At 43.5% G+C, this 22,150-nt stretch overlaps 1 protein-coding gene across 3 annotated transcripts in view; it reads right to left on the bottom strand.

Moving 5' to 3' along the window:
* atrnl1a (attractin-like 1a) overlaps nucleotides 1-22,150 on the bottom strand; it is a 445,178-nt gene that overhangs the window by 227,560 nt on the left and 195,468 nt on the right. For all 3 annotated transcript variants that reach the window (XM_033643351.2, XM_078160934.1, XM_033643359.2), the window contains 3 exons: nucleotides 10,008-10,102; nucleotides 9,130-9,208; nucleotides 4,415-4,572 (listed from right to left, as the gene is read on the bottom strand). In XM_033643351.2, coding sequence (XP_033499242.2) covers nucleotides 4,415-4,572; nucleotides 9,130-9,208; nucleotides 10,008-10,102 — 332 coding nt within the window. The remainder of the gene's footprint in view (nucleotides 1-4,414; nucleotides 4,573-9,129; nucleotides 9,209-10,007; nucleotides 10,103-22,150) is intronic.

Here is a 22,150-nt window from a genome sequence, read left to right as displayed (position 1 = left end):
CAACTGTAGCAGTACAAATTCGGGAACTGCCCATTGGTTCGACATCCCATTGTTCCGACCATATTAAACTCATTGTTCCTAAGTCCATTCCGAAATCATCATGATGCCCTGTGGTTAAGGTCTGGTTAGGTTTAGGCACAAAAACCACTTGGTTAGGGTTAGGAAAAGATCATGGTGTGGGTTAAAATGAAAAAGAAAGTGGCAAACACATAAGCCGTGAGCCTGCTCCGCCTCAAGCCGGTCGCGGCACACCATACGCCCGCCGTGTGCTGTTCAGCACCGCGGACAGTCGGACTAATGGGATGTCGAACCAATGGGCTGTCGAACCAATGACATGGACCCACAAATTCAGCCAGTGTAAAATACCCAGCGTCAAGTGTCACAGCAACCTGGTGGCTTGGCTGGGTCTAATCTGTGCAACAGCAGCAACAGAAAGTTTGCTGATCTGGTGATGAGTCAAGGCACCTGAGTTGGGGTTTGCACTGGCTAGATTGGGGTTGCTGTAGTGGCAGGGAGTGCGGTGGAGAACACACTGTGATTCGAGGCAATAGCTAACGTTAGCTACATTAATGTGAATTTAAAGCCGCAGCTGTAAAAAGTAGGCATTGGGTAACAGAGAAGTAAACTATCGGCAACCTTTTCCCTCCATATCTGAAACACTTTGCCAATATTAACATGTTAATTTTATCAACTGTCAGACTCTTTTTTTCGACTTTCTTTTTGATAAGTCTGTCTTCCTTTTAAGGTTGCTTTGGAGTGTAGGCAGTTGCTGCCTATCTTGTTACCTGGTGCACATTTTCTGTGTGGAGTTTGCAAATTTTTGAATAATACTACCCTTTTAAAGGGTTTTTTTTGTTTTAGTTTTTTTAAACAATGCATTTCGCCCTCATGTTTCTTCACAGGATAATAATGTAAGTCTTGTGTTTTAAATATCTTTCATAAATCAAATAGTTGGTAAGCTTCTCGGTGAGGGTTCATGTCTCTACGGTTGTTTTAAATCCATTTTTTTCTTTAACTTTGACCTGAATGCTTATGTAACTGAGCAGCTACTGTAGTCCTTCCTCTTTATCACACTCCCTTCATCTCTCCATTCATCAGTCTGTCCACGCATCCATGCATCCATCTCCAGCTTAATATCTAAATCTGTCTCCAGACCTGCTGTCCTTCTCCCTCAATCTGTCAATTAAGCAGTCCCCATTTTCTCAAAACTGGACATTTTGACTGTACCATAGTCTCAACATCAGTTAACCAGCCAGCTTGTCTTAACTCTCCCCTAATTCCTCCATTCTGTCACTTCTTGACTCCATCCATCAGCACACACCCCGCACCCCGCATGACAGTCATCTTAAAATATCACCGCTAAAAGTCTACTTCAATTTAATGGATCATAAGGCTGGAGCGTGAATATTTAGTGTGTGCGGCTGCCGCCTGGAGATTTAATCCGGTGCTGCATAATTGATGGAGAGACATTGGAAAACTCACAGATCATTAAATGTGATAGCAGATTTGCCAAACACTTTTCAGAATAGTTTATGCTCAACGTCCTGTCAGGGCTATATGTTTTGCAGACAGACAGTTCCTGAAAACTGGAGATGATGGCTATGACAGTGATGATGATGCTTCACGTTCTCATCCAAACAGCTAAATGGACTCAGTTAGGGAACTCCATATAATGACTGTAAGTCCCTTGCAGATTATTTTTTTCCCATAACATCGTGACCTCCAGCACGCACTGGGGCGGTGCGCAGCTGAGGGTGAAGTGGTCAAGATGAGAGTCAACAAAGGAGTTCACGCTGGACAGTCACGGTGAAGAGGGAGCTGAGCCAGAAAGCAAAGCTTTCAATTCACTGGGCCATCTACATCCCAACCCTCACCTATGGTCATGAGTTCTGGATGGTGACTGAAAGTCTGAGATCGTGGATCCTCCGTGGGGTGTCTGGGCTCAGCCTTAGAGAGCAGGTAAGGAACTCAGACATCTAGAGGGAGCTCGGAGTAGAGCCGCTGCAACTTCGGGTTGAAAGGTGCCAGTTGAGGTGGTTCAGGCATCTGATCACGATGCCTCCTGGGCACCACCTGGCACGTCCAATTGGTAGGAAGCCCAAAGGGAGACCAAGAACATGCCATGCTGGCGGGATTTAAAGTCTAATCTGGCCTGGGAACACCTCGGGATACCTCAGGATGAGCTGCAAAACGTTGCTGGGGAGAGGGACATCTGGAGTACTTTGCTCAGCCTGCTGTCCCACAACCCAGCCCTGCATAAGTGGTTAAAAATCGGTGGATGGATTTTCATTTTAGGAACACGACATCTATCCAACCATCCATTTTCAACTGCTTATCCGAAGCCAGGTTGCATGGGCAGCAGACTGAATAAAGTATTCCAGATGTCCCTCTCCCTAGCAGAACTTTCCAGCTCCTCCTGGGGGACCCCAAGGTGTTCCCATGCCAGATGAGATATGTAATCCCTCCAGCTTGTTCTGGGTCTGCCCCGGGGCCTCCTACCAGTGGGATGCGCCTCAAACACCTCTTAACAAGAGGCGCCCAGGGGAATCCTGATCAGATGCCCGAACCACCTCAACTGACCCCTTTCAATGCTAAGGAGCAGCGGCTCTACTCCGAGCTCCCTCCGGATGTCTGAGCTCCTCACCCTATCTCTAAGGCTGAGCCCAGACAACACCACGGAGGAAATTCATTTCCACCGCTTGTATCCGCGATCTCATTCTTTTGGTCACTACCCAGAGCTCATGACCATAGGTGAGGGTTGGGACGTAGATGGACCAGTAAATTGAAAGCGTCACCTTCTGGCTCAACTCCCTCTTCACCACGACGGTCCAGCACAACACTCGCATCACTGCAGATGCCACATCTAAACGCCAGTCCATCTCACACTCCATTCTACCCTCACTCGTGGACAAGACCCTAAGATATTTGAACTCCCCCGCTTGGGGCAGTAACTCTCTCCCAACCCACTGGACTTTAACTAAAACAGTTATATTAACACCAAATATTTTAAACCTTGGAACTTACATAATTCAATGCATAAACAACGCATCTTACTTTTTTCTAGTAATATGTTTTAACCCAACATTAGACACTACTTTCGTGTTCCCATCAAAAGCAGTTTAACAGCACTGTACAACTTGTGAGATGGAATATTGTGACATTTGAAGAGTAAACCAGATGTCACAGTGAAGATGATCATAAACTCTACAGAAAATATTTAGGAAAGAATTTCAGAATATTCCCTCAGCAATCACAAAAAACAAAAAAAATATTTGTTTGAGAAACATCTGTTTGAAATGACGCTTATCAAACCGCAAGTTTGCGTAACGGCATTATATATTGTTTCAGTACGTGTGTCAGTGTTTCACCATTTCACCCCAGCGGGTGCAAATTAATTGGGAACAAAACATGTTCTTGTATTTATTGTAATTAATAATGTCTGTGGCTTTTACAGAGCTAAACATGGCAGTCATTCTAATGTATTGTTATACCGAACAGACGTTCATCTTGTATTGTATTATTCATTTATTACTTTACCATCCCCACGAGAAAACTGATTTACAGTGTGGGCACAGAAATAATAAAACAGATAAATTAAAAACAAATTACAGACACGAGTAATACAATGCAGTGAACTGCAGTGCTCTCACCAAAATTGTTGTGTAAGACTAAAAACATAAAATGTAGAATTCATTTTTCTTTCTCACTTGGAGTCAGACTTGTTAGAGCTCTACATAAGACAGTCATCCTCACTCTTCTGGGTGTTTTCCTTTCTGTAAATCAAACCTGAGTTCATCATCTGCTTCACGTCAGAAGCGATCGTCAGCACCATAATTTCCAGAATCATCCTCATTACTGTCATCATCATCATCATGCTCTAAATCAGCAGCAGAGTTCATACTGCAGTCATTAAACAGAACAGGAAGAACTCTGAGATGAGTGTGGAAGTGATACACCCCGTCTGTAACAATGGCAGCGTGAGCATGTGTACAGTAAATATCTGTCTGCTTTCAGAATTTTTCAGGTTATGGTTCCGTTTTTCCTGCACGTACCTTTCTTTCTAGGTTGACGCCTTGTTTTCACTTGCGTATGTGAACGGAGATGAGGGAACTGGAAGTCCATTCACTCCTACGGGAATCTCCGTGATATCCAATGTGCCTGTGAAACTCCTCCGTAATATTTAAGTCTGGAATTTACCTTTACTGCATTTTTTTTCTGTTTTAGACGACTATACATTGATTGACAGCTTTGATTGTGGACTTTTGGTTTGAAAAAAAAGTCATTTGAAGACGTCACCATAGGCATTGAGTAAAAATGAAGTTAAAATGACTGCTGACATCAAAACTGCTGTCATTATCCTTCACCTTCCTCACAACCAAACCCCGTGTATTCGTCCCTACCCTGAGCTTCTTACCTGGATCTTGATCGGCCAGCTGAAGTTGGACACGTAGACGTAAAAGGTGATGTTGTGGTGAAGTCTGAAGTTGAACTTCTCACACGAGAAACTGTCCCGGTGCTCCTTGATGTTGGTCCTCGCTATGATGGGCATCTCCTCACCTGAGATGGTGCCGGCTGTTGGAGACAGGAAGTAAGAAAATGAATTACAAAAGAGTCACGCACAGAAGTGTTTTGCCGTCCGAGTGTCTCAACAGTGTTCAGTGTCTGTCTGGTGGGCAGCTGAAGCTCTCATGATGGGTAACGGGACAAAGAGTGATATATCTGAGGGGGTTTATTGTATTTCTCCTCAGCAGCATTCATTCATTGTAGAAAACCAAGAGACAACACATCAACAGCAGCTTGTCGTTGGTGGTGTTTTCAATGAGAAATGTTGGCAGAGGTCCTCTCAGAGGTAAAGGATGTGAGAGAGTGGACAAACATACAAAACCTTTGTCAGAAAAGGTTGTTTTTAAACCTGCTTCTAAGGTGATCTGTCAACTGATAGAAATGCTGTTTATAGGCCTATTGTGGCTTTCTTGGACGATAATTATGAAAAAACACAGACTTTCACCCAGGAGGAACGTCAGTGTTTACTGGACCCAACCACCACCAATCCCGTTCGTCCTACTCGGACTTTCGCCACACTAACTTTTGTTCTTGTCCCGCCGCTATAACACCAACATTAAAAGACGGCTTTTTTTGTCGGTGTCTGGCGCGAATCACTGCCAAAGCACTGCATTTCGACGACTTTGAAGTGAGACCGGGTTGGTTCCTCTTTTACCTCTTACTTATTGAGTCTCTCATTCAAACTCAGTGCTGTCTGATTTGGATCGATGTTTCAGCGCTGCCTGGACGGAGATCGACTGTATTTTGTGGAGGCGCATCATTGCATCTCGCCGCTTAGGGGGCTAAAATTAGTGCGTTTACCCTGGTGTAATGTTTTCATCAAAGCTGATCAGAGCCGATAAATACACGTGACTACTGCAGAGTCACTGGACCCGGGTGTGAATGCCGATTTTAACCTTTCCCATCACATTAAAAAGCCAGATGTTAGCAGGTGTTACTGAGTTTTGTGCAGTGGAAAAGGGGCTTAATATTTTATGTGAGACAGGCTCCTTCTAAATCCCAATGACCCACCTTTGTTGGTTCAGGCCACTTTGGGTTGGTATCAGCAGTCTGACCCTGTCTTTAGCCAGAAACATGTATCCTCATCTGTTCATTGATTCTTTGTTCCAATTAAATTTCCAGCAATTATGGGGTAGGTTGGCAACAACAAAAGGTGTCCCAGGTGGGACTGGGAAGGAATAAACTGGGACAGATCACACTCCCCTCTCAGCTTGTGGAAGGCAACAATAGAGCAGAAAGAAACAACTCTGCAGTGTAAAACTCTGCAGCCACGTGAGAGCAGCACAATGAGAGTCAAACACAGCGACCCGTCAGCCGAGCTGCCTCCACTGCGAGCATCCTTGTAAAGATATTTTTACACAGAAAACGGTAAGTGGGCAGGTTGAGTGAAAACAGTCGGGATTTTTAAAATGTCATGGTGTGCCTTTTATCTCACGCAGGCAAATTATTTTGGTGACACCTTGCAGTAATTCAGGGCGAGCTTGTAAATTCCTCTCAGCGCTCAAGTGGTCTGATTCCAGTATCCTTCAGAGGACTATCAGCAGTTCTGTGTTAATGGCCAAGTTTTTCAGACGTTGTGAATAAAATATTTCCACCTCCTGCTTTATCAGGGCCATTAAACACTCTGTAATAGTGTGCACACAATCACACACACACACAAGGCCCACAGTCCCAAACTGAAGAGGCTCTGGGCCCCAAGACACTGAGTGGTGGAAGCAGAGTGCTTTTATCTTAATTGAAATCAGGAGGGAAAATGTATAAAACAGCCTAATGCCAAAATTCAAAATAGCTTCTGATGTGTTTTGTCAGGAGGGGGAATCCCCGGGAGGCGAGCAGGAAGTGGATCTGACCATTTCACTTGAGGACACTTGGCCACCAATGAAAGATACTGACTGTGGGATATCTTTACAGGCAGGCGGCTAAACGGCAGAGCTTTAGAAACTGACTAAACAATCAACCACTGTATCAAAATCTAATTACATCTTATATATTACAGCTCACTCTGCTTTATTAGACGGTACTGAGGAGTCAGAAAAACATCCTATTAAAAAGACTAATGGCTTCGTTTCAAGAGAAGACCGCCTTTAACAGTTTTACTACTTTGATAGAATTGTAGATGTAATGTGTCTTTACTGAGATGACAGAGGGAGCATCATTTTAAGTGGATCTGGTTAAAGATATTACCATTATTTAAACTATTTAAAGGCCTCTGAAACCCCAACAGGTGTTTCCAGGTATTCTGGCTGATAGATCTCTGCTCAGGCTGAAGGTGGGAAGAGCTGTTCAAGTTAACTAACGCTAACAGGCTAATGTTGTGTTCACACCAAACGCAATGCTAAACTTCGCATCACGTTACTCGCACGAGTTTGAATGCTGGAATATTTTGTGTTGACTCGCATCATACACACGTGAAATCGCTGAATTGATGGATGAACTTCCGTTGGTACATCCTCAGCGTCATACATCCCCAGAGGATCTCATTGCTGATCGGCTATCGTGGCACGAATCACTCGCTGAAGTTCCAATTTTTCAACTCTTGTGAATAAGAGTATGAGGCCAAATTGTGCTACTCGTTTCATTTGAAACAGGAGACTTAAGTGCAACACATGTCAAAATATCCATTGCTTTCAATGTCATGTCACACACCTGCAGCATCTTGCAGGTGTGTGTGTGTGTCATATGTCACATTTCACCAGCTTATTATCACATATGCAGATCTGTATGTCACAGCTCATCTGAATTCATCAATTACCGCCCTTTTGTCAGTGGAGCGTTCGGTACCCTGATGTCACTTTTCAACATTCACCCGACGTGACAATTTATGCTTCTTACATCCTGACAGTGTCTGTCAAATTTAACTTACAACATAGGTAAAAATAAAACATGCTTTAAAGGGACAGTGCTCCCAAAAATGAAAATCCAGCCATTATCTACCGATGCCAATGGAGGCTCAGGTGAAGTACCGCGCTCACGAGACCGTGAGACATGCAAGCACACACACGTGAGCTCGGTGCACAGAGAGGCAGTCAGAGCTACAGGCTACAATGAGGCTAAAAACAGAGTTCAAATGACGTTTTTCCAAACAACTTTTTATGTCGGGGCTTCAGGACACTTGGATCACTACGGACGAGCAGTATGGAGATATTTTGTGGTTTCAATTATGTGTTTTTGGACGTTTGAATCTGGGGCGCCGTCAGCCTCCATTAGGTGGAGTTGTGTTGCTACCTCCTCTCCCCTTGGATCTCCACAAGTGTTGTGAGGACTCTAAAACTTCACCTGAGCCTCCCTCGGCATATGGGTGAGTAGATAATGGCTGAATTTTCATTTTTGGGTGCACTGTCCCTTTAAGGTTTTATGTCTTTAGGTAAAGGCAATAAAATTATGTTGTCACATTGAGGCAACCAATAAGTACAGTTGTTACTGACATCATGTCACGTCACATGACATATGTCATGAGGATAACAGGCTACATACAGCACATTACATTCTTATTAAACTTGACTTTTCACACTGGAAACGAACAGCCGGCTTCCAGGTGAAAGTCTGGCATTTGTTTGACCAATCAAACCTCCCCTCCCGCCCTTCCTATACAGACTTTTTCGCACTTCATACTATGATAGTTACCAACTACATCACAAACTACCACAGTCCGATGGATATCATATTCATATTGAACACTGCCTCTGTTCGTATGTGTCAGATGCCGAGATCCACTGACAAAACAGCAGTATTGACCAGTTGGGAGTGAGAACAGGCTGCACAACTACTGTCAACCATTTCTGTTTGTAGGCGTTGGCTGTGTGCAACAGAAATCAGATGCCGTAACATTAGGCGCTGTGTGTTGCACTTTATATGGATGTCAATTAGAGCTGAAACGATTCACAGATTAATTGATGTAACATTAACTGGCAGCCATTCTGATAATTGCTAAAATGTTTAAGTAATTTTCAAAACAAAAATGCTGAACACTACATGGTACCAGCTTCTTGATTTTGAGGATTTGTTGCTTCTCTTTCTCTCATGTGATAGTAAACTCAATATCTTTGGGTGTTGGACTGTTGGCCGAATAAAACACACTATTTGAAGACATCGCTTTGGACTCTGGAAAGTTGACTGGGGCATTTTATGATTGTTTATCAACAAAATAATTGGCAAATTAATCGTTAAAGACAATAATGAATGTCAGTCAAACACAGGTCAAAGTCTAATCAGATAGAATAAGTAAAATTACATGTGAGTTTATGTCTGTTTTGCAAGGACCCTAATTTTTCATCGACACCACCTAAATAGACGGAGAAACCATCCATTCATCCTTTATCTGTAACCGCCTATCCTATTCATGGTCGCAGGGGGCTGCAGTCTATCCCAGCAGTCATTGGGCGAGAGGCGAGGCAAACCCTGGACAGATCTCCAGGCTATCCAAGGGCTGATACATAGAGAGTGTGAACCATGTACGCTCTCATTCACACCTACTGGCAATTAAAAGTCAGTTGGAGAAACTAAAATGCTTCATATACAATCAACCAAAATGGATTTTTAAGAAAAGTATAAATTCATGTTCTTTACCTGTTGAGCTCAGAGACCATGTGATGTTGAGGTTGAAGTTGTTCGAGGCATTGATGGACATGTCGAGGTTCTTGTTGGCCTGCACACAAAGCAAAAAGAAACCCATGCAGTCGAGTTACTGAGCTGGACGTAACACTTTGATCGAAGCAGATGTACATAGAAGTGGAGCACTGAGGGGAAAACACACAATGAAAGTTTAAGATGCATTCAGACTCAATGCAAAGCAAATTCTTGATGCTTGGTTTATTTATTGACTGCTGGGGTGGTTTTGGAGTTCACGTTGTTGTTGGACTTCTTCCTCAGAGCATAGACACTTGTTTTACTTATTTTCCTTTCGGTCTGTCGACCTTTTGCACTTTGTTGTGCACATGCATAAAGTCCACCAGAAGAATGCTTTGCTAAAACATTTTTAACTCGAGCCTCTCCATCTCCGCCTCAACTTGTGTCACCTGGGGCGAATTTGAATCTATTGGCCTCTTTTTGTCTTGTTCCATTGATTCTGTCTGCAACGCTGCCTCAATATTCCACTCTCACTTGTATCTGAACACACCTTCAGGCTCTGAGGAGGAAAAACAGGTCCAATAACACTCAAGAATTTAAATGTTTCTCACTGTAGACAGCAGGTTCCTACATTTAGAGAATAAATGTTTTACAGCTTCTTTTATAAAACAGCTTTGTGGCATAGTGATCAGATTGTCTGTCAGGCAACCAGGACGTGATACTACTTTTAAAAAGAAAAGAAGAAGAAGAAGAAGTTCAACCTATCATGTAAGAGAGTGTTACAAACAGGAAAAAATACAGGTTACATTTATTTTGAAACGCTTCATGTTTAGATCCTAAATTCCCTTTCCTTATGTGCCTTTGAGTCCATGCATTACCTGTTCAGGTGTGGCCATGAAGTTGATGCTGGTGTAGTGGCGGTCGTCTTCCTGAAGCAAACTGAAGGTAAACTGGTAATCGATCAACAGGTTGTCTGGGCGAGGAGACGAAGGCAGAAACAGAGAGGTGAAAAAACAGAAACACTGATAAAGTTAAATCAGTCCAATATTCAAATTGTTTTTAAACTTAATTCAGTATATTAACAGAGGTTCATTTTTGCTTGACTTGCACAAAAAAACTCAGTGTCAACGCAGTGTTGGACGGTTTATAAGACAATGGTTTCCTGGGTACAGATATGCTAAAGGCTCCACCACTCCTACAACACAGGAGCAAGACGCACAAACTTTGTGGTAGTCTCGCCTTTTTTGTTGGTGTTGTTTTGCATGTCTTTGTAATTGTTTGCATCTTTTCATGGTTTTGTGTCTCCTTGTGGTAGTTTTGCATCTCTATAGAGTTGTTTTGTGTCTTTCTTCGTCATTATACATTTTTGTTTGTAGTATTTTGTCTTTAGGAGGTGATTTTTTGTGGGTTTTTGGTCATTATGTGTTGTTTTGTAGTTCCTTTGCATCTTTTTGTGGTTATTTTGAGTCTCTTCCAGGTCTGTACGTGTTAGGTATAGAATCGTCATCAGTGCAGGTCATACTATGTGTGTCACCATTTAATCAGACCGACTATGGCAGCTTGAAAACGTGTATTTGAAATTTGAAATTGGAAAGGGAGTCAATATTGTGAGTGTCATGTTGGGGAGAGCTCCAGAGGCGGGGGCAAATCAGCTGAAGGCTCTAGAACCCATGGTAATAAAGCGGGCAGACGGTGATGTGAGCTGGATTGCAGAAGAGGATCTAAGAGTACAGGAGGGTGTGTAGATATGAAGGAGTTTGGACATGTAGGAAGAAGGGGCTTGATTACTAATGTGCGTGGGAGGAGAGGTGGATTAGTGTTAATGTAAGTGGGATTTTTCAAGTGAAGGTCAAGGGGGCTCTGACACGTTGGGCCCCTGGATCTGTGCCCGGTTGGCCCGTTCAGTAATCCATCCATGCAGGCCGTCAAATGTTCTCTGTGATGGCGTGTTTCAGTAATGATGACGTTCTTCCAGGGGTTTGTTTATGATAGGAAAAGCATTAGAGACGCTAACCGTGAGTCAGTAACCAATTAGATGAATAAGAGGTGGAGTTTTGGTCAAAGATCTCAAGCAATGACAGAATAAGAAGAATGCATACATGTGTCTGATCACACACACCCAGATGCTTTGTAAATATGAGCATTAGCGCTCTCTATAAGGATGCCATTTTTTTAGACGAGCACACGGTCCGATCGATGGAACAGGAGTGAGAGTCAGAATAATCATGTTCTATCAGAGATTTAATCAGTTCTGAAAGCGGCTCCCGTTGAGTGTCTGCAAGCGGCTCTTTGTCAGCGAGACAATGGCCAACATATAGAGGGGGAATCACGGTGATTCAACATCTGGACAGACAGCAGGAGCCACGCTGGGTCACCTTGTCTGCCTGCCTGATGGGGGTGGAGAGGAAGAGGAGGGGGACACCGAGGAGGAGGAGAGAAAGGATGGGATGAGGAGAGAAAGCAGCTCTGTAGCCGTGAGAGGAAAACGGGGTGAGAGGATATTTTTTAAGTTAATCAGCGTGACTGCTGAGTGCTAACCCTTCAGGGTAATCCAGGTGTGTGTGCATGTGTGTGTGAGATGCATCCAAGGGCAGTCCAGGCTAAAACAGACTGAGGCAGGCAACACACTCTTCCTCTGTTCATACAGTTTTGGCCATCAGTCAGAGCAGATATTATCAGCCCTGTCGCCAGAGAAAATGATGGCATTGTATGTTTCTGGAAACAATGCATTTGTTGCATTTGTATGTGTTATACGTATTATATCAACACTTATGAAGTGACAAAGTAGATAAGATGACCTTGTCATCAGGAGGTGGAGGGGATAGTGGATGGTGTGATGCCTAGACGAGATGCCTGCCAACCCACAGACCACTATTCCAGACCAACAAACAAGAAGACGGTTGTTTAATAGCGAGTCACTGCTGTGTTTCCAGCTGCTTTTTAGCCACTTAACATGCTGCTGTAGTGCCATGAAAAATGGTCGTTATTTACAGACACATCGCTGCAATTCCTGCCAGGATTGTGCCACCAACTGCAGGTATTTTAAGCCAAAACATGATCTTTTCCATACCAGAAAAAAAAGAAATGTAAAATTTATCTGCTACCTCTAACTCCACGAGGACGCCAACGTCCTCGCTCCCCTCCTCCTCTGTTAAATGGTATCTCCCAGGCGCACTACGTCATCAGACCATGTGATGTTTGGTATTGCCGGATTCAGGAAGTTCTCAACTTTTCAAAAATAACATCGTTTTTCTTGTATTTCTTATGTATTTCGCACCAGAGCAGCCTAAACACACAAAGTCCAAAATCACAATGAGTGGTGACAAGTCATGTCATGCCGTTTTTCGACGGGAAAAGTTAAAGGATTACTCGCGAGAGCGGGATCACAACTTTCACATTTCAGTGTCATAAACAACATCAGCTATCATAATCACACCTGATTTCAATAAGGTACAATGTTTGAAGCTGGCTGAGTGTTGTTTGATCACTGATAGTACTGTTTTGAAGCAGAGTGACCGACTTGTCTTTTGGAGCTCCGCCTGGATCTTTTCATGGAAAAAAACACTGTAGAATGGTCATACTTTGAGCAGTCTTCTTCAAATTTGAAACAAGTGTTCACTGATAGTGTGCCTACAGCCCCACAGTGTCATTTACCTGCTCAGATGTATCACCTAGAGTGTTTCTGACACTTTCTCAAGAAACTTCAGGGAGTTTTCTTTCTGGCAAGACCTCATGCATGCATGTAGTCAGAGCGGTTCAGACGCTACAGTCATTTTAATTTGGGTATGTCATTTTAGGCGTTTTTGCTGCAAAATGAGGGTGGAGTACAAGAGGTTTTAATAACACACAAATGTGACACATCTGTGGTTTACAGAAACGTACAATGCTGACATTTATTCTGGCAATTGGGTAAGTATTGTAGTAATACATTTTATTATAAAAACTAATAGTTAGAGTCCAGTAGGTCAGCTGATGATTTTTGTTTCAATAAACATGAGTTGACTTTTATAATAAAGGGGTCACAGGAAATGTACAGTTTGTATACAGTCTCTTTCAAAATAAACACACCCAGTCGGTACAACACTGCGGATTGATGTTTTTTTCCTTTAACAAAAAACACACGTGGTCACATTTAGCCAACACATCCACGTGGTTGGGTTTAGGAAAAAATAACAGGGTTTGGCTTTACAATCTTAAAGGACGCAAACACCAGCCTCCCTGGTGAAAGTCGGTGGTTGTTTGACCCATACACCACTCCTCCCACCCGTCTTACTTGGACTTCCACTGCCTTAACGTACGTTGTTGTCCCGCCGCATTTCCCCCTGATGCCAGGCACCGTTGAACAATACTGACAACCGGTATCATGCTGACGTGAAAGGACAACTGTTGGAAGTCACTGACCATGCAGCAGTATTCCACAACTTTGGAAAGAGGCTGGGTTGGTCTAGGAGACATCGCCACAGCCTAGGAGACGGATCCACACCTGACTCCTCCACAGCTCCACCCTCTTGTCCAAATATGATCATAACTGGCTCCTAAAATCCAAGATGGCGACACTGAAAATATCAAACTCCAGGCTTCAAAATGGGACATCAACCAATGGATGACATCACCGCAGCTTCGGTCACTATTTATACAGTCTTTTTTGCAGCGAGTGAATCACAGCCCAGCCTGACACAAAACATCCCGTTGTTTTGTAAATTAAAAGACTGATTCATGGCTTTTACACAAATGAAGGCTGATGGAGTGGTGCTCGCCATGTGGCTAAATCAGCATTAATAATAACAACAAGACTTCGTCTATGTACTGTAGCACTTTGATAAATAAAAAAACAAGTGACTTCACAACAGAGTGCTGATTGGTATAATTAGTATAAGTGCCATTTAACATGAGTGTGCTACTAAACATTAATTTTTAATTACGAGTGGGGAGAAGGAGGTTAATAAAAATGTTTAATAAGGTCAGCATTGGTGGTGATAGCACTTCAGTGTTTTTAGTTGTTGCATCACTGCCCAAATCTTGTTCTTGCAGCCCTACAGAGGAGCAGAGGAGCGTGGCAGCGCTGATCAGACGTGTCAGAAACTGTACAAATGCTCCTAAAAGAAGAACATCCTGCGCTGTAACAGGTAATCTGTTGCTGTCTAACGCTGAGTGGCAGCAGTCAGCAGAGACGCCGTTAAGAGCTTTTCAACTTAGAGCGTGGAAAAACTTTGTGTCACACGCCGCGGAGACAGAGATGTGTAGTTATCACCTTCCTTTCAGCTTTACAATCCCGGGGCGTCACCAAGACGAAAGCAAATTATGTTTGACAAACACCCTTGTTTTGTTCAGCCTTCATGGCAAGTTAGCCCGCACAACAGATATCATCAGATCAAAGACAATATTTTCCCCTAACATCTCTCTCTTCCTCCCTTCCTCCCAGGCAGACGTGCACTGCTGCTGCTCGGTTGTTTATCCCATAAGGGTCGTCAGCTTCAGAGTATTTGGGTTTTTATACTTTGTATAAGGGAAAGGGACTTATCTGAGTGTGTGTGTGTGTGTGTGTGTGTTTGCCTCTCAACGCAGCCAGTATGCACACGTCTGTTTGCATACATCTACCTCCTGTGTGAGAGTGTTTACAGGTGTGTGTGCATCTGCGTAGTTAACCAAACAAATGAGAGCACAGCACCAAAAAGAAACTCACTCCGGTCCCTCTGCGTGTCTCCAATATGTCTGATTTCAAGGCTGTTAGGAACAAGAGCAGCAGCCAGGTTTCAAAGTTCATCTCAGCTAATTACAAATCCCATCTGAGAAATCTGACAGCAGTTTCACTTAGGCAAACTCAATTACACGCGTACATGTGAGAATTCGCACTCGGGATGAATTGTATCAAGGTATCACTAAAGGTATTAAGGATCCCCACAAGAACTAAAATAGAAATAGTCCATGTCAATTTCTCAGGTTCACAGATGGGTGATCTTATTACCATAATAGGTAAGCTGATTCAGCCTATATGAAACAAAACACTGATGATGGGGGGATGAGAAGGCAGAAGAGAAAGCCCTCACCCGGAACGTAATGTGATATTCCAGCAGTCTGCTCCGAATAGAAATCCTAAAAAAGCGTGAACTCACCTACTGTACAATGTCAGTTTGTCACAATCTCTCGCCGAGGTTTCATTTAATGCTTGTTAACAACTCATTATTTCCCATTTGCAACACTGGTAGAACGCAGGCCAGACATGACGGCAGCACCTCGCTGAGAAAACAGGTTAGAAACAGGAGTAAACACAAGGACAACACGGATTCACCATCAGGCCCTCGTGAAGGTCAAGGTAAAATGGAGGTGATGACTGCGTGAAGTCAGGTGACCCCAATTTACTCACTGTCCCTGAACAACAAAATGATTTGAGGGAAAGTGAAAAAACTGGAGATTATATATTAATTCTACGCTGAAAGATGATGGTGTGGACAGTGTAATAGTTGCACACACATCAGGTGTAAGACTGTCTGAAAACCGGCACAAATGGAAACACCTGCACACTCAATATTTCAATCTACAAACTTATTTAAAGGTCCAGTGTGAAGGATTTAAGGGGGCAGACTGGCAAAATAATATCACAGCGCATTGTCTTCAGTGTATAATCACCTGAAAATAACAATCCTTGTGTTTTCATTACCTCAGAATGAGCCATTTATGTCTAAATAGGGAGCGGATCCTCGTCCACAGAGTGCACAAGGTTGCACTGCCATGATTCTACAGTAGCCCAGAACAGACAAACCTAGGTACTCTAGATAAGGCCATTCACATTTTTGCGCCAGCTGCCATAAGCTCTTTTTAAATAGGAATTGTGCAAATTTGCAGGAAAGCCCAATCAGTCTTTTTTCAGCATTGGCTGTATAAAAACAAAATCGGGGAGTGCAGCAAAATGCCGCCTACCTACTTTTGTTTATACAGAATGTGCCTTTTTCGGGACAATGGGGGGCGTGAGCAAGTAATAAAACGTGTAGCTCAGCGTGTGACGTAAACAGTGACGTGGGAGGGAAGCCGCGGCTGGTCAGTCCTTCGGCGATTCTCTCATAAGTCGACCCGTTCTTCACCGTCCCCGTCATCTGACGGTTAATGGCCTCTTCGTTTGCGAGGACAAGGAGGGCGCGCAATTCCTTGTCTCCCCAGTTGCTCATCTTTACAGTGTCTGTCAGGTTTGCGTTTCCCTCTTGCTACTAGCTGCTCGCTAATTCCTGCTATCAGCTGTTTCCGGTTTATCCACCGCCAGTGGGTCGCACGTGTAGCGTCATCAACAGCTCCTCCCACAAGTCATCAACAGCCCCTCCCGTGAAGGAAGGCCGTGTCGTTCTTTTTAAACCAAAAGGGTTCCGCCAATATGTCTACTCTACGAGGCGGAAAATTGGGCACCTTGGATCAACTCGCCAATCTGGCTCTGTGTGTCTAAACGCTCGCAGCTTGCCGGCAAAACGGCCCAACATTCGCGGAAAATCTGGCAGTGTAAAAGGGGCTATAGTTAACCGCAGCTCCACATATATATATGTGTGTGTGTGCAGTATATATAAGAATATATTTGTGTTTCTTGTGCCTTGATTCGTGTTATGTTTGTAAAGATTTAATTTATTTTTGTTTTAGTTAAAGGGGTATCATTTAAAATACATGAATTTGCAGATTATTATTTTTGATTGATTGATTACGTTCATGTTCTTATTTTACAAATAAATCAGATGTTACTCAACAGTTACTCAGTACTTGAGTAGTTTTTTCATCAAATACTCTTTTACTCTTACTCAAGTAATTATTTGGATGACTACTTTTTACTCTTACTTGAGTAATATTGTTCTAAAGTATCAGTACTCTTACTTGAGTACAATATTTGGCTACTCTACCCACCTCTGGTTGCCATAAATGGGCCTGTCCCAGAGGCATTCAACTACCAGAGGACTTTTGATATCATCTTTTCGACGCCGCAAATTTAATGCTCTGATTCAGGGTGCCATACCTGCAAATCGTGAGGGAGGGAGGAAAGCAGTAATTTGTGTCTGTTTGTGTGTAATTGATTTGAATCTCACCTTTTGTTTTCTTTTCGTATTGCGTATTTTGTATTGTTTTGTGTATATGTAACTGTGTTTGTGAGTGAGAGTTTTAAAAGAATATTTTGTCTGCACATGATTTAAAATAATAAAATAGCCCTCCATCAGTGCGTCAGTCATTTTTCTTTTGATTACTGAAATGTTCAACCACTCGTCCATAGCCGTATTTTAAGTGCAACCCTTCACCATAACATACCATTAGTGTTTTTATCAGTAAAAATAGAACATTTTTCACACATAAAAAGCACAAAGATGTTCACATCTAGGCATATTCTGCCATCATAACTTTCACCAGATTGATGCCTTTAAATCAAATATATACAACATTTTCTCCTGGGGGAACTTGCCCCCGAACCCCCCTACAGGATTCGGAACAGTCAGTTTCCCAGCTACAGCAGTTGTTCTTTTTTAAGCCTTCTTGGTGACATCTCTGTGATTCTCGGGCATGCGCAAGAGTCACTGCACACGGCATAACACCTGCCTTTATATAGTGTTTAGAGGGTGTTATCTGTGCTAATAGGTGTCTTAGAATCATGTGGGATTCATCATTCAGCACCTTAGAGCAGATTTAGATGGTTGAGAACATTTGGTGCATCTGCGTCTTCTCTTATTTTTTTCCTCTTAACAGAAAGTATATGATAAATTTAAGAGAAGTGGGACCGAGCCAATGTGTACATTTCCTCCACCGGGTGTGTGTCCCCCCCCCAAAATGTCACATACTGTATAAATGTGTATTAAACTCTTAATGAAACTTACTTAACTGATCTAAAATCAGTCAGAATATTTAATAGTCTGTCAAAGGGTAACTATTGGATTGCAGAAAAGGTTTTTGGCCTGATAGGACCAATTAATCCACGCTGGAAAGGCGTCCAGACGGACTGCCTGTCAGCAAATATTGAGGCATCCTGGACTGACGCCAGATCCTGGTCTAATGAACGGCCCGGGGCCAGGAACGTTGTTGATTGCTGATCACTGCTATGCAGCTACTTTGAGGTCTGAATCGGCCCCAACATTCACTTGCTCAGATTATATTTGTCTTTGATGTCATTTTAGCACTGTAAGAGGCAATCTAATCACATCGAATAAGAATTGGGTTCATGACAAATCAACCCTCTTCACTTCTTTCCATTCAGATGTTGGGCATTACATCATTATTCAGTCCCATTTCGTGCTGTCCATCTCTAATTGTCATTTTAATTGGGAATGTGAGGCTGTCAGTAAATATTGGAGCCACTGTTGTTCGGCCTGACTAAGCTTTCCAAGCAGCCCTGAGGGCAGCGAGCGGCACTGACTGAGGACTGGTGTTAGCTGGTATTTCAACTGACTGCTGGTCCTTCCAGTGGACGTGGTGGGACACTTGGTGGCCGTCCCTAATTAGACGTCCCTTGTAGCTGAGTGAGATGGAATATGACAGTGGTTCATTAAAGCATTGTCCTGGTGATGCCTGCTCATAAATGCTAGCCTGACTGGGGGCAAACTCATTAAACAGCAAAGTTGCTTTTCATCAATTGACTGGTGGTTCAATATGACAGTGTTAACTGAACCAAAGCATCGCTCTCTCCGCTCAGTCCCCGAGTGAGATGAGGAAAACTGCAGTCAATATCTGGACTCTCACATTTATCAGTCTGATGAAAACATTTCATCATCAGGAATTTCTGAAGTTTCGGCAACAGACATGACTTCATTCTGTGTGGTCTTTACAATGAAGCTGAGAGCAGATCTTAAAGAGGCTCCATGTTAAACTCAGTGGGTATGAGTTGTCTGCACACAGTTCTCAACATGGAGGTGGCTGAGCTGGCAGCTAGTAGCTAATGGTGCAAACTTCATAAACAGAGCTTAACAATGGTGACGTTAACCGCAATGGATCCAAAGGGTTGGTGCTACCTTTCCACAACAACACCGTCCTGATATCAGCAGTAGAGCAGTGCAAAGCAGCAGAGATGAGCTAGCCAGTGGGATACACTGGGATACACCGCAGACCACGTGTAACCACACCAGCCCAGGATCTCCACATCCAGCATGTTCACCTCCAAGATCGTCTGAGACCAGCCACCCCGACAGCTGCTGCAACAATCGGTTTGCATAACCAAAGAATTTCTGCACAAACTGTCAGAAACCATCTCAGGGAAGCTCATCTGCATGCTCGTCGTCTGATCTTGGAGGTGAACATGCTGGATGTGGAGGTCCTGGGCTGGTGTGGTTACACGTGGTCTGCGGTTGTGAGGCCGGTTGGATGTACTGCCAAATTGTCTGAAACGCCTTTGGAGAAGGCTTATGGTAGAGAATTGAACATTCAATTCACGGGCAACAGCTCTGGTGGACATTCCTGCAGTCAGCATGCCAATTGCACGCTCCCTCAAAACTTGCGACATCTGTGGCATTGTGCTGTGTGATAAAACTGAACATTTCAGAGTGGCCTTTTATTGTGGCCAGCCTAAGGCACACCTGTGCAATAATCATGCTGTCTAATCAGCATCTTGATATGCCACACCTGTGAGGTGGGATGGATTATCTCGGCAAAGGAGAAGTGCTCACTAACACAGATTTAGACAGATTTGTGAACAATATTTGTGAGGAAATGGTCTTTTGTGTGTATAGAAAATGTTTTAGATCTTTGAGTTCAGCTCATGAAAAATGGGAGCAAAAACAAAAGTGTTGCATTTATATTTTTGTTCAGTGTATATACATTCCAGTGTGGGTGGAGAACACTTTTCACAATCAATGATTTGTTCTGTTCCGCCAGTAGAGGCCAAAAAATCAACAAAAAAATGGCCAAATCAACAAAAACTGCAAGTGTACAAAATCACGCATGCAAAACATTCGGCTTCTGAAATGCTCCTGGTGTGGTGAACAAAACCAGGTCACAACAGGAGCACAGGTAAAAATCCATGGGTTAAATTTACCACTACATTGATGGTTGGGCTGGTTTGCCACTGCAGACTGCAGTTTGCATCAGTCAGGCTTCTCTCAACCACCAATGTGACCTTTCTCCAAACTAAACCAAGTGCTTTACAGTAGTAGCCTAAACTAAACTGGACCTCACCTTCAGAGGTGGAAGATTAAAAGTCTTTTATAAATGGATGGTAAACAGACTGCATTTATACAACGCTCTGCTAGTCTTAGTGACCACTCAAAGTGCTTCACAGGCAACATTCACCCATTCACACACATTCATACACTGATGGAAAGGGCTACCATACAAGGTGCCACCTGCTCATCAAATAAACATTCACACCCACACTCACACACCAAAGCACAGCCATAGGGAGCAATTTGGGGTTCGCTGCTGCCCAAGGACACTTGGACATGTAGACTGAAGAGGCCAGGCATCCAACCACCAGCCGTCTAATTGGTGGACGAATGCTCTGCCTCCTGATTCACTGCCACATCATTCTAAAGAGACACTTGCTTCATTTTGGACGGCAGTGACAAACATCCTATTTGAATATTAAGGTATGAAGGCTTCTTGTGGATTGTAGATGAAAATAAAGATACAGTAAAACCAGCTTGGTTATTTAATGTCTGCAGTCTCAGCAGACTGTGGCAGAGTTTGTTGTTATATCAGATGCATCTGGAGTATCAGTGCTACTCTGCAGCATGTAACCCCTCACTCTGAGAGACTGATGCTTGAATCCAAACACACTGCTGCCGTAGTGAGACGAGCACACATACACTACACCGTCTCTGACTCCTACAGCAGTTCATGTTGAGTGTGAGTCTGCTTACAACTGACTTTGAAATGGTTCCTCTACACAAATGAGTGAGAGAAAAGGGAGGCAGGCAGACGGAGAGAGGGGGGAGCAGACTGCTAAACATGTCTGATTCAGAGCAGATGTCAAGAGGGCTGAACTCATGATTTTCAGCTGTTCAACCTTGAGTGGTTGTTTGCTTTAGATAATGGCCTTCTATTCACCTTTAAGGAGTTTGAAGCGAGTGCTTAACCTCTGTTCCTGGTCCTTTGGTTCTCTGTAAGTGGTTTGTGTCACGGCTGCTGCTCTCTGAAGCACACGAGCCGTCAGTTACTGCCACAGGGATGGAATAAATCCAGCCTGATGTACTCGAGCAGTAGTGGAATATAACTTTACAGAGGCAAAACATATACGCTGATTATGGCTGTGTCAGTCAGTCAGTGTTAACACACAACTGATGTCAGTCTGCATGCCCACAGAGATGCTAATCAATACACTGCTGTTGATGAGGGTCAGCAACAAAACCAACCTGAACTCATCAAAATCTGGTGTTTGGGCAGTGACTTGCGACGTCTGACACTGATAAAGAAAGCTGCCCTTTAACGTCGGCATGATACACAGGTGGTTGGCGTTACAGTTTAACGGCACCTGGCGGCATCAGGGGGAAACACAGCAGGACAAGAACAAAGGTTAGGGTGGCGAAAGTCCGAGTGAGGCAGGCAGGAGGGGTGGTGGATGGGTTCAACAAACACCAGCTTTCACCCGGGAGAGTGGTGTTTGCATCCCGTAAGATTATAAAGCAAAAACCCTGTTTTTTCCCCCAAACCTAACCATGTGCGCTTGTTGTTGAAGAAAAAAAACATCGATTTGCCGTGTTATACTGACATAGTGCTTTTATTTTGAAAGAGACTGTATATAAACGTTAAATTTCCTGTGAAAACGGAAGTGTATTTTGAAAACAGACAATGTACGTAACAGGCCAAAGTGCACGGCATTCCAGAACGCACCCAGGGTACCTTGCACATCATATCTGGACATGGAAGGTCCATGACCAATATTGCTGAACACAGGAGCTACTGGTCTACCCCCGCCTCTACCACTAAAACCATTAACGTAACGTATCATGCTGACGTGAAAGGACCGCTTTTTCCATCAGTGTCTGACAGAGGAAGTCACTAACCGAGCGCTGGTTTTCGACGACTTCGGAGTGAGACCAGACACGTATACCCTCCACTACACCACTGGTTCCAGCCC

Source organism: Epinephelus lanceolatus, chromosome 17, assembly GCF_041903045.1.
Source record: "Epinephelus lanceolatus isolate andai-2023 chromosome 17, ASM4190304v1, whole genome shotgun sequence".
NCBI classification, from domain to species: domain Eukaryota; kingdom Metazoa; phylum Chordata; class Actinopteri; order Perciformes; family Serranidae; genus Epinephelus; species Epinephelus lanceolatus.
This window is presented reverse-complemented; position numbering and strand designations above follow the sequence as displayed.